Below are 12,549 nucleotides of genomic sequence, written 5' to 3' on the forward strand. Positions count from 1 at the left end.
ATGCTATTAAGAAAGACAGCTGCTAGACAAGGAGTTAGGATATTACCCTTAAAGGTTGGAAAGGAGCTATATGGAGAAATCTCACTGATTCTGAATCTGTCTGGCTGAAAATATATCATCCCTGGTGGTTTCAAGTAAACTTAATATTAATATATAGATGATAAAGAATATTAATGACATGGGAAATTTGCTTGAAATTAAACATTAGAAAGCAACCATTATTTGACCATTTGACCATTATTTGGTCAAAATAATGAATTCTCTCTTTACTGATTATGATACATGACAGAAGAAGTGAAATTTCAACTCACAGTGTTGGAGGAAGTCCACTCCACAGTGATTTAATCCCTTCCATTCGAACAATTTTCACAAAAGCATCCTAAAATAATAAGCAAACAAAGAGCATATAGTTAGCGTTATACTGCTTTCATTCAGATAATTTTCTTAGTGGACATGTGACAGAATTAAAATTTACTTCAAAAGAAATTAAAAAAAAAAAAGTATTCTAAAAATGGCCTTTCACACTAAAGCCCCAATTGTGTAAATAGTTATGCTCTTAATTAATTTTAAGTATGAGTAGTTCTACTGAAGTAAATACTCAAATACTTAATTTTAAGCATGTGCCTAAGTGTTTGCCTGACTGTAGTGTTAATTTAAATCATTAGTACCCATGAAAGAAGAATGACAGACAGTACTGGTACAACACACACAGATGACTCCATCACACATTTTTGCTATTATCTGACAGAGTCACCTCTCTGTGTGAGAAGGTAATTCATTCTCCAAGCTTCTTTGGTTCTTAGCCTCCATGACAACTTGGCAAATCCACCTATAGACTTCTTTATGAATTTGGCTGATTTTATTAAACTGCTACATGGTGGAAAACTTCTGCACGTGTGGAATCTCCCTTCATTATCAGAATGGATCATATATCTCCTAGATTGGGGTAATGAAATGTCACTGAATTTTAACACTCAACTGTGCAAATGACAGCATCCAAGGATAAAGACTTGGCCAAATCCAAGAGCCAGTTTTCTCTAACTGTTCAACCACAGCTGGATTTTAAGGGTTGGAATTTGCCTAGAAATAGAATCTACATCAGTAAAGACCCTAAAAACCACAAACTTGGAGAGATCATGATATGGGACTAAAAAGGAGAAGAAAGATAAAGCATGTTGCGGCACACATCTCTATCAGCCAAGGTCAAAAGAGAGGGTGGCTGGAGAGAAGGGTGGGCAGACACCATGATTCTGAGGTAACTGACCTACAGAAATAGAGTCCTGGAACCTAAAAAAGACACTGATCCAATTACTAGTGAACACTCTAGAATTGTGAAGATGGAGAATGACATACAGGACTTTTATTGTTTTGAATTAATATACGTATTTATGTTAACTACAGCAAAAAGTGATTGATTTTGCAAGGTCTGTGTAGTTGAGAGTTTGGGAGAAGGAGAGGGGGGAAATCAGCACTAGCTCTTGGGACCTAAGGCAGTGAAACCACAACATTTTGCACCTGTGATATGGTAACAGATAGCCTGTGCCTAGAAATTATGCAAGAGAGGCCATAGAGTTAATTGCTGATGTATACTCAGGCAGGAATTTTAAAGCACATAAATGCAGTACTGTGGTGCATATCAAATGGGGAATATTAGAGTCTCTAAGAGTAAGGGTGACTATTACTGCTGGTTTTATATTTTGGTAATGCAGACATCACTTCTCAGAAAATGCTGATCACTAAGTACTTTCACTAGTCAACAAATAGCCATCAAAACATAGTACTGTCTGTATTACATTTGAACATGGATCCTCCATTTCCTTATATCACTAAATATAAACAATCAGTTCCTCCAGGGGAAAAAGTGACATGGCTCCATTTACCAATGTATACCATTTGAGGATCTTGCCAGAAGTCTGTTCTCTTAAATAACATGCTCTTATTTGTGTTAAAATCACATTTAGATAATCAACGTTTTATAGGACCCAATATGTGCTGAACACATCATAAGCAAACTCCATTTAATTTAATTTGCTATTTTTCAGCACTTTTTACCATTGCTTACAGACAAGAAATGTTGTTCTATGCAGGCTAGCTTAGCAACACAGTGAAACATGAAAAACTTGTCAAGTGTACATTGATTGGATAAGACAAGCTTCTTCAGGATCCATTATTAGCTTTGTAACCAGGATAAAAGCAGGATGTGCACAAAGACTATCTTCAGCATTCATTCATACAATCAGTCTCGAATTGAAATTCCAAAGGCAGAGTTATGGGAAACAGCAAGTCCTGAAAGACCTCTCATTTTGGGTGAGATTCATAAAGGAACTCAGGTGCTTAAAATGGGTCTTAGGCAGAATATACCCAAGTCCAAGAAAGCAATTCACAGTAACCTGCCTAACTCACACTTTAAGACTTTAAGGCATTTAAGACTCTCTAAAGCATGTACATTTTCAGAGGAAAAGTGACAGGTTCCTAAAGTTCAGTTACTTTGAACAGCTGCTCCTATCCTGTTGGGTTGAACATCTTAGTGCCTATCTCCCATCTAAGGCCACTTGGGTTTCTTAAATTATGCACAAGTCCTCTGACAGGCCTGATCTAGCAGGTATACTCAGGGTATGCCTAACAATGATTGACAACATTGAGTTTGGTGCCTACAACCATTTTTACTGGAAAAGAGCAGTGGTGGAGCCCACTTTGTACACACCATCCAAATTCTGGTTCCAGTCCCTGGTGTCAGCTGTTTAGCAATTTAATCCAATGACTTGAAAGCAAAACCTAGAACATCCTCCTTCGCCCCAAGACAAAAAAAAAAAACCAAAACCTTTTCACTGGGATATAGTCATGCTCTCTCCTGCTTTTTCCCTCTCTGGCCCCATGATGGATATTCCTTTCCATGCAGTGGCCCAGCTTGAACAGGTGTGGAAGGTGCCCTCATTTCATATCTTAGTGGTTGTGGCCCTTCCTTCGGAAACAGAAGATATGAAGAGGTCTGAAGCCAGGTATCCCACTTCCTGGATGAATTCTCTAATCTTGAAGGTATTTTGTAAGCAGTAACAACTACTCTCCCCACTATTTTTTCCTTATCCTCCTCTGCACACAGGCACCTGATCTGGCATTTTCAGACTACAAATCCCCTACTCTCAGGCACCTAACTACAGAGTACAAGGAAGCACTTTGCTGCTTAAAACTACGAGACAGGTAGATTTCAGACATAGTGCCCTTTTCTATGATTCCTGTTAAATGTCTTAAACATCATTTCTGTTACCATTCTGAGTGCTACGAATCTCAATCCTGGGTAACCAAAGTCTCTCTACTTAAAAAACAGAAAACTTAAGCACCAGCTCAGGTTTTGGAATTCTGTCCTTAGAGGCAGAAATCTAAAATTTGGGCATAAGGATACTGAGTGTCCCCATATCTAGGTCCCTTTGTGAATCTTGCCCTTTGGACCTAGACTGGTGATTTTCAACCGGAGTGAAGCAACATCCTCAGATGCCATGGAATTCTTTTAAGAGTGCTGTGGGGTGCTGCACAATATTAGCACTGATATGTCTGCAAATACCTTCATATGATTCACAAGACGAACACAGAAATCTCAAAGAGGAATCCAAAGTATCAAAAAAAAAATGACACCTGCTGTGGACTGAGTTCTTTGCAAAAGAAGAATTGCTCCATTATTTTTCCATAGACAAAAACGCTAAGAGGTATCATCCAACATAAAAAGAAGAAATAGAACAAATTGCTCCAAGAACAACTTTCCCAGCCATAAAACAACCAGAGGACTAACACCAACACCTTTTAACATTCCAACCTCAGACTTGATGAAACTGAAAGCAACCCTCAAATACCATTAATCTCTCCACACACACGCTTACCAAAACTGAAAAATCTGTCCTTTCTACAGGCCTAAATTTCTGTCCAGAAAAATACCCTAATAAATACTTCAATGTGAAGACCTAAACAAATTCTTCTGAAGCCTCTGCCTCAAGGAATATTTCCATGACCAAAATTAATCCACTTAATCCATTAACCTTGACTGCTACACTGATTGCTTCAGGGAAAGAATGAACAATGAAATAATCAACAACACATGCCACCATAACAGCCTCTCTCTACCAGAGAGAAAGATCATAGAATCTCTAAGATCTAACCACCAAATAGTAATAAAACCAGCAGATAAAGGAGGAGCTATAGTCATCCTAAACCGTAAAGACTACATAAAGGAAGCCAACAGACAACTCTCTGACACCACCTACTACAAAGAACTACAAGAAGAGATCCTACTCCCCTTTTCACCATGAAACTCAAAAATACCATCAAATCATTTCCATCAGAACTACAAGAAAAACTACGGCCTTGATCCCCTCACTACCCAACCCAGAGACTTTTTACATACTCCCTAAAATCCACAAACAAGGGAACCCTGGCAAACTTATCATATCCAACCATGGGACCCTAATTGAGGAAATATCAGGTTTTGTCAAATCAATCCTAAAACTGCTTGTCACCCAAACACTAAGTTTTGTCCAAGACACTACAGACTTTCTACGGAAACTTAAAAACATAGACCACCTTCCCAGCAACACCCTCCTAGCCACCATAGATGTTACCAGCTTATATACCAACATTCCATACCAGGATGGCATCCATGTCTGCCTTACAGATTTACAAGAGCAAGATTACAACTCAGAGTACAGACCCAAAGATATTACTAACCTTATACACTTCATCCTCAGATACAACAATTTCACTTTTAATAACCAACACTTTACTCCAGACCATAGGCACAGCTATGGGCACCAAAATGGCCTCACAGCATGCCAACCTTTTTATAAGCCATGTGGAAGAAAAATTCCTCAAGGACTGCACCATCAAACCCTTGCTCTATACCTTAGATATATCGAAGACATCTTCATCATTGGGACTGAAAACCTGCAATCTCTGATTGAGTTCCATCAGAAATTTAACAATCATCATCTCTCCATCCAACTCTCTCTTCAATACTCCAGCACCAACATCTCCTTTTTAGACATGATTATCAGTATCCAAAAAGGTAAAATTCAGACCATGTTATACAAGAAACCCACAAACCAACTTACATATCTGCACAGAACCAGCAATCACCCCAAACACACCAGGAAAGCTGCGATATACAGCCAAACCTTCAGATACCACCGAATTTGCACTGAAAAGAACACCCAGGATTGCCACCTCACCAATCTCAAAAAGGCTTTCACCCAACAAGGACACTCCTCCAGAGAGACAGATCGCACATTTGAAGGAGCCACCCAGATACCACATGAAGTATTGCTGCAGTACAGAAAAAAAAACCTTCACGAATTGCACTGCTGGTTATGATGTATCACCTCACCCTCAAACCCATATGGAAAATCCTCAAACAACTGCAACCCATACTAGAAAGAGACCCTATTCTTAAAGAGATCTTCCCAGAACCACCCATCCTAGCCTTCAAATCAGCACCGAACCTCGGTAACCTCATCACCAGAAACAAACTTCCTCAGGCCCAAAACACACCAAATGGATCCAGACCATGCCATGACAAGAAATGCAAAACCTGCCAACCCCCACAATTACTACACCCCACAACACAGCCATCAGCATTCCCAGATCTTACAGCTGCACCTCCAGAAATGTAATATATTTCATGCAGTGCACCGAAGGCCCTGATGGAAAATATGTAGGAGAGACCAGGCAACAACTGCACACCAGAATGAATGCACACCGGATATCTATCGAAGAGAATAATACCCTATGACCTGTGGGGGCATATCTCTTACAAGAAAACCACTCTCTCTCCAATCTCTCAGTTCTAATACTCAAAGGGAACTTACAAAACACTTCCCAGAGACGAGCCTATGAACTTCATTTCATCAACCTCCTGGCTAGAAAAAATCATGGACTAAATATAGACATTGGATTTATGACATATTATAACCTGCCTGACAGCTGACTCCCCAGGTACTTCTCCCCTATTTAACTGCTACATTCATCCCCCTTTTCTCTCTCCAAGCGCCCCCCCCAGCCTGTCTCACCCACTGACTGCTCAATTTACATCTTCACTGACTGCCTGTCTTGCATGCACACCAGCCCAGCCTCTGGCTTCTTTATTATTCATTCCATCCAGGAAGAGCAAACACCAACTGCAGAGACTTCCTCAGCCTGACAAAGAGTTTTTAAACCCAAAACCTTGCTTAAAATTTTTTTCCAACTATTTAAGTTGGTCTAATAAAAGATATCAGATTCACCCAAAGAACCTTGTCTGCCTCAAAGCTAAGAGATGGCATTTTCTGAGTAGTGGCTTGAGTCTAAAAAGGTTGAGAACCACTTGTCTGGATTTTAAAGCTTTCTGAGCCCTGCGGGCCTATTCACAAGATTACAAGATCCAGCACTGTAACAAACTCCACATGGATTAGGGCAGTGTACAAATCAGATAGACAAAATATATTAAGGAGAAACTTGATGTATTTAAATATTTGACACATTTTATTACAAATATTACATTACTATGTGTGTTTAACATACATTTACCTATATTAAAAATGCTTTAGAAACATCTTAAAAACTGACAGGCTGCCAATTACTGCATTTACTCACTTATCACATGCACTTTTTCCTCAAAAAAAATCACCCCTCAAAAATCGGTGTGCATGTGTTAAGCAGAGAGACTGATTTTTCTATTCTTCCACATTTCTATTCCAGTGAAGAAGCAGGGAGACATTGCATCAAGATGGCTACTGTGTCTCTCCCTTTGCCCTTTGAGAGGAAGTGGGCAGAGTTTACCCTTCAAGATCAGAGCTACAGTGTTAACCTTCTTACAGCTGTTGCAGTCAGCATTCATCCATGACTGGCACGATATTTTTTCCCTTCGTTCTGCCTTCTCTAAACAGATCCATGTCTTATTGGAGGGGGTGGGGGGTGATTTGTAAGAAAATACATAGATTTTTAAAAAAGAGTTCCTCTATCAGATATTATTTTAAAGACTTTCATTATAAGCATAATTTCCTTACCAACATCCCTTTGAAATGGCCAGATTTCTTATACCATGCTTTGGTGTTCCCATTCTCAGAGACACATACATGATCCATAAGGCCATTGGAGTATATAAAGCATTTTCCTAACAAAACGGTGCACATAAGGAAAAAAATTAAAGTTTGCATTACTCCTGCTCAACAAACATGTTGGTCTGACAAACTGTGACAGAGTAGCTTGGAAAGCTAGTAAAAGCTCCAGGTACTGAGAAAAAAAAGGAAGTATAGTAAAAAATACATCTGCCTAAGATATGCCTACAGTATATCATATGGGCTCTGCTGCTTATTAAGACTTAACAGAGTCCTAGGTTTTATAAGTAGTCTATTGTAGGAATACTTAAGAGTTGTTTTAGCAATATCTATTTTTTCTTACTCTACAGTACAATAGTACTTAATAATGTACTATAATGTCTCATGTACACAGCTGAAATAAAGGAACAGAAAGAAGAGTGACTGTGAAAAATGGCACCTTCTTAGATTTGCTTTTCTGGATGTTCAGCTATATCTGCATACTTCAGTGGCTAAAATAAGGTTTTGCTTCTTTTAGATCCTGTTGACGCTGCAGAGACTACACAGCTACAGGAGAGTGAACTGAGGTCTTTTCTGGCTCCGCATCAGAAGAATTATTAACCACCCTATAGACCCAAATCCAAGATTACTTTGAATTTAAGACAACCCCCACAATAGTTAGATTCTAAACATGGAAAATGTATAATTTTTTTAATACTTTTCCATATCTAAAATCAAATTATGGAGGGTGTCTTACAATCACCCCCACTGCAGTGGGGCAAGGGAGTTAAATGGCCTGACCCCTGCCTCTCATCCTCCCCACCATTTGCCTCCTCCCCCAGTATCTTCCCCCCACCAGTACTGCTCATCCCCATGCTTGATCCTGAACTGTGCCTGTGCCCCTTGCCCCAACTATTTTCTCCCCTCTCACCTGTTCCCTCAGTTCCTGCCCCAGCTACCACCTCTCTCCTACCTGCTGCCCACCCCCCAGCACTTACCCTCTGGCTCCAGCTCATGAAGCACATGGTTGCTCTGGCCCCAGCCTGCCCCCTCCACCCACTTGTACTTGCATCCAAGATGGGGCTCCCCTCCTATATGTTAAAGGATGGAAAAGACTCTAGTCTTGAATTTGAGTAAATAATTCCAACAGGCTACAAAAATGTAACAGAGGACAGGAGTTGGTCCTCAGCATGATTATTGAAGAGGAACTGCAAACAAGAAAGAACACACAGGTAGACTTTTGGTCCCAGGTTGGATTTGCAAGATTGAAAGTTAGAAAATCATCTTTTCATTTGAAATAATTCAGGAAATTCAATTTAAAGTTACAGTGACAGTAAACCAAGGACCAAACATCATTTGTATTGCTATTTTACTGAGCAGAAATACACATAACAATATAGGAGAGAAAATTAAAATTGAAGTAATTTATATAGATATAGCAATATGCTTTATTCTTTAAAAACACCATTTACCTTTGGTTAATGGATTACTTTGGACTTGTAGCCGAATTTTTACAACATCCAAAGGTGTCACTAAAATAAAGGAAAAAAATTATTCAAATGAGAAACGTTAGATTCTTTATTATCTTCTTGTTCTGAAAAGGTAAACCAGTATTTTAAGACCTCATCTTCCTCAGGAATATTGCATGCACTGCAAAAGAAAAAATGCATAAATTTTGATACCCATACTAGATGTGCTTGTCACAAAAAGCAAAATGATAGTATGCTCTTATGTTCTCAACTATTTTCAGTTAACAAGTTAAATCAATACTAGCTATTCCTAGCATGCACGCATAAGCATTTCACCAGTTAAACTAAATCAGTTTCAATTTCTGTTGCAGTTGCACTGATAAAATTTCAATGTATACCCAAGTCTTAAAATGTCCTGGTATTTTTGCTGCAAATTTTTCTGTTGGCTGTGAGCAGTCGTTCAGTGTTTTGTTTTCTCTTCCCCCCAACTGGGTTTCTCTCTCCAGCATTTCTCTTCCCCCCTCTCCAGAGCTGCCTTTCTTTCTCCAGCATTCTCTGCTATCTGGAGGCAGCTGGAACTCTGCATGTGATACCATTGTTTGACACAGCCAAGCATTCAGGATTAGAAGCAGGGCCCCAAAGAGCCCAAAATGTAAGCTAATGAGCTGGGTATCCAGGAGAGCAATCATCAGGTCAACTTTCCCCCTACCCCACCCCTCACCTTCCTGTCTCACACCTACTGTCTCCCATGGCCTCTGATCCTCCCTGTCACACATTTGCATTTTCACAGACCTGCATTTTGCATATTGGCTTCTGTTCCATCCAGGAGAACACAAAATAACAGCAGACTCTCCCTATGTCAGAAGAAGGGTGGTTGTGCCAGAAAGCATGCAAAGAACAATTCTTCCAACTATTTAGTCGATCTAATAACAGATAGCACATTTTCCCAAAGAACCTTGTCTGGAGAGCAATGAAACACTCAAAGTCAGGGGAGCTGAGCTACTGAACCTGCAGGTTGGTCCCTTACTGGCACACCCAGGAATAGATTCTGAGCTGAGTTGCCAGGAAAAACTCTGCAGGAGCCAAATCCATTATATGTGCAGGGATCCTGCAGAGATGGTGCCATTGTACCACATGCAAAGGAAACCTTGATTATAGGTGAGGCAATTATTTCAACACTGCAGCAAAACAATAGGTGCCCAATCTTGTCAGCAACACTGGACTGTCCTAGTGCCACACTGAAAATCAAAAGCAATCCCACCCACTTCTCTGGGGAAGTTCTTATAAAAGAAATGCCAAGCTGGTGAGTGTACACACACAACTCCTTCCCAAGTTTCAGTCATGTCTCTTCTCCCAAATGCCAGTCTTTTAATATCTCCAGTCAGAAAGTTAAATCAGAAGCTAGACAGAAACATCCTACAAATATTCATGCAAGTGAATAGCTCTGCTGAACTGAGTGAGCTTATTTGTACACATAGTACTACATAGACTAAAACAGGGTCGGGCAATTATTTTGGCTGGAGGGCCACTTAATGAGTTTTAGGGACCTGTTGAGAGCCACATCCATCTGTCTCTCGCTCTCTCTCTTGCTGTCTCTCTCCTCCCTCTGTCTTTCTCCTCTTCTCTCCTCTCTGAATCTTTCTCTTCTTGTCTCTGTCTCTCTCCTCTTCCTTCCCTCCCTCCAGAACCCAGCCAAAGCTGTAGTTCACCAGGAACCCCAATGCTCAGCTGCAGACCCAGGCAGGAGCTTCTGCTGTGCTGGACTTCTTGTGCATCAACTGTGGAGGCAGCCAGCAGGTTCTGGAGCCCTGATGTGGAACCTGCTGGCAGTGTCACAGCTGATTCTGCCACCCACCTGGCACGGCAGAAACTCCTGCCTGCATCTATAGCTACAGTTGAGACTCTGGGCAAGAGCGTCCACTGTGCTCAGTGGGCAGTGGCATCACCTATGGACACACCAGCAGGTTCTACATCCGGGCTCCTGAACCTGTCAGCAGCGTCCACAATTGATGCCGCTGCCCACCTACTGTGGCAGAAGCTGTGCCTGGGTCCACAGCTGATGCTGCCATGTCAAGGGCTGATGCTGCCTGGCCTAACCAGTCCCATCCACCTGACCAGCACCATGCAGCAGCCAGAGCCGTCAGTCAGCCAGATCCAACGAGCTGGTGGCTGTCTACCCATGGGCTGGATCAAATCTATTGGTGGGCCATATTTTGCCTACCCCTGGACTAAGGCCTAACACAAAAAAATGACTATTTGCAATAAACTATTTACATCTCACATCACTGTTGTCTCACACAGCATCATATTATTTAACTCTATTTACCTTATACACAGAAACATGAATCATTATATTCAAAGGTTAGAGAGAGGAAACAATGATAGAAGTTAATAAAGATTGTTCTAGTTTTTGGTAGTAACTAGAGAATGCAAAGGCTTCAACTGATCATAGGTTTTAATTCAAAATACTAAAAGAGATGTGAAGACAGAGAATAAACCAAAAGCTGTACTGTACTATAGCAAAACAAAACAGTAAAATGTACAAAATATATATATTTAAAAAACATTTCAATTGGTTAAGCCAGTGGCTATCAATTGGTAAACTGCAGGGATGCCATAACTGGACCATAATGGCAGCTGGGTAGTCAACTAACCCTTCAAACACAGCTGCTTCATACATTGTCAGTTGAGGCATAGGAAGCATCAGATTCAGTGCAGTACTGTTGACAAGCTATTTAGCTCTGCTAGGAGGCAAAGCTAGTTAGCCAGATACAATATCATGAGAATACAGCTGTGTTCCTGCCTGTGCTAGAATAGGTGGTGGGTAAACTTTGGCTTTACCATAAGGGAGTTAGACTGAAGCCGTGTGTGGGATTGGGGAGTAGGAGCTCTGGAGATGATGATGTGAAGCAGTCTCAGGAGAGAGAGGTTGTAGGACCAAAAAAGTGAGACCTCATCCAAGCACATGAGAAAATTTGTATAAATACTTTAAACTAAGTTTGGTCAATATTTTGCCTTACCCAAGAGTGATGTAATAGTAGCTCCACAACAAGAAGCAACTGCTTGCTGAAAAGGGGAAATAGGATATAATCCATTTTCATTCTTTTTATTAGTCATAATTTTCTTCTGAGAGAAACAAAAGCTGTTAAGAAAGAGAGAGAAGTTTTGAAGACATTCACATTTCCAGAAAAATGGTTAGAGGAAGGAGTAACTATAGTTTACCATGAAATGTAAAATAAAATCAGTAACAAAACTGGTGTAAATATTAGTTTTCTTGATTACAAATGTTATCAAGTCGTTATCATTTCAAAGTATTAGAAAATACACTTATTCTCTAGCACATACATAAACTAGAGAAGATCTACTCTATGCTCTTATTTCCCTGAACAGTTGGCTTGATGTTCAACACCTCTCAGTAAACCAGATTGAACGGATATATTATTAGAAATCATAAGCAAACCAAAATCACTAAAACCTGTACCTCTTTGCTAACCCTCATAACGTTGAGCAGAAAAGGGATAAGACAGCCCCTTGCAGACACTGGCAACATTCTTATGGATGTGGCATTTTTCTTGTGAAGGAGAAAGTATTACTCCACACTACATCAGGAACGTTTTACAAGGTAAGGATGAAACAACATTCATTTTCACTGAGAACTTTGACACATGACACAGTTACAACACTGTAATTTACACTGGGTACTTGGGAAGCGAACTTTGATTTGCTAATGAAATTCAAAACCACCAGAGAAAATAAGTAAAAGGGGAGCCGAAGATATTCAATGTATGTCCTTGCACCATGGATTTTTACAGTGATATAATGATGTCTTCTGTTTTGTTTTCTCTTTCCTTCCCAGCAATGACAAACATGCTTTTTTGGTCCCTGCAGAACACTGAGCTGACATTTTTTAAAGCACTATCTACAATGACTCCAATGTCTTTCTTGGGACATAAGGCTAATTCAGAGCCCACTGTGAATGTGTAGTTCAATTTTTCTCTGTGTGTATTAATTTGTACTCATCAACA

The 12,549-nt window shown here is 40.1% G+C and overlaps 1 protein-coding gene across 2 annotated transcripts in view; it reads right to left on the bottom strand.

Annotated features, from left to right (window-relative positions):
• SLC25A40 (solute carrier family 25 member 40) overlaps nt 1-11,686 on the bottom strand; it is a 39,057-nt gene extending 27,371 nt beyond the window's left edge. For both annotated transcript variants that reach the window (XM_019508373.1, XM_019508372.1), the window contains exons 1-4: nt 11,545-11,686; nt 8,528-8,587; nt 7,026-7,132; nt 312-379 (exon numbers count right to left, since the gene is read on the bottom strand). In XM_019508373.1, the coding sequence (XP_019363918.1) occupies nt 312-379; nt 7,026-7,132; nt 8,528-8,587; nt 11,545-11,641 (332 nt within the window). In that variant the 5' untranslated portion in view covers nt 11,642-11,686. The remainder of the gene's footprint in view (nt 1-311; nt 380-7,025; nt 7,133-8,527; nt 8,588-11,544) is intronic.
• Between the last annotated feature and the right edge of the window lie 863 nt (nt 11,687-12,549).

This window comes from Gavialis gangeticus, unplaced genomic scaffold (genome assembly GCF_001723915.1).
Source record: "Gavialis gangeticus isolate Ggan-Ray unplaced genomic scaffold, GavGan_comp1, whole genome shotgun sequence".
NCBI classification, from domain to species: Eukaryota; Metazoa; Chordata; order Crocodylia; family Gavialidae; genus Gavialis; species Gavialis gangeticus.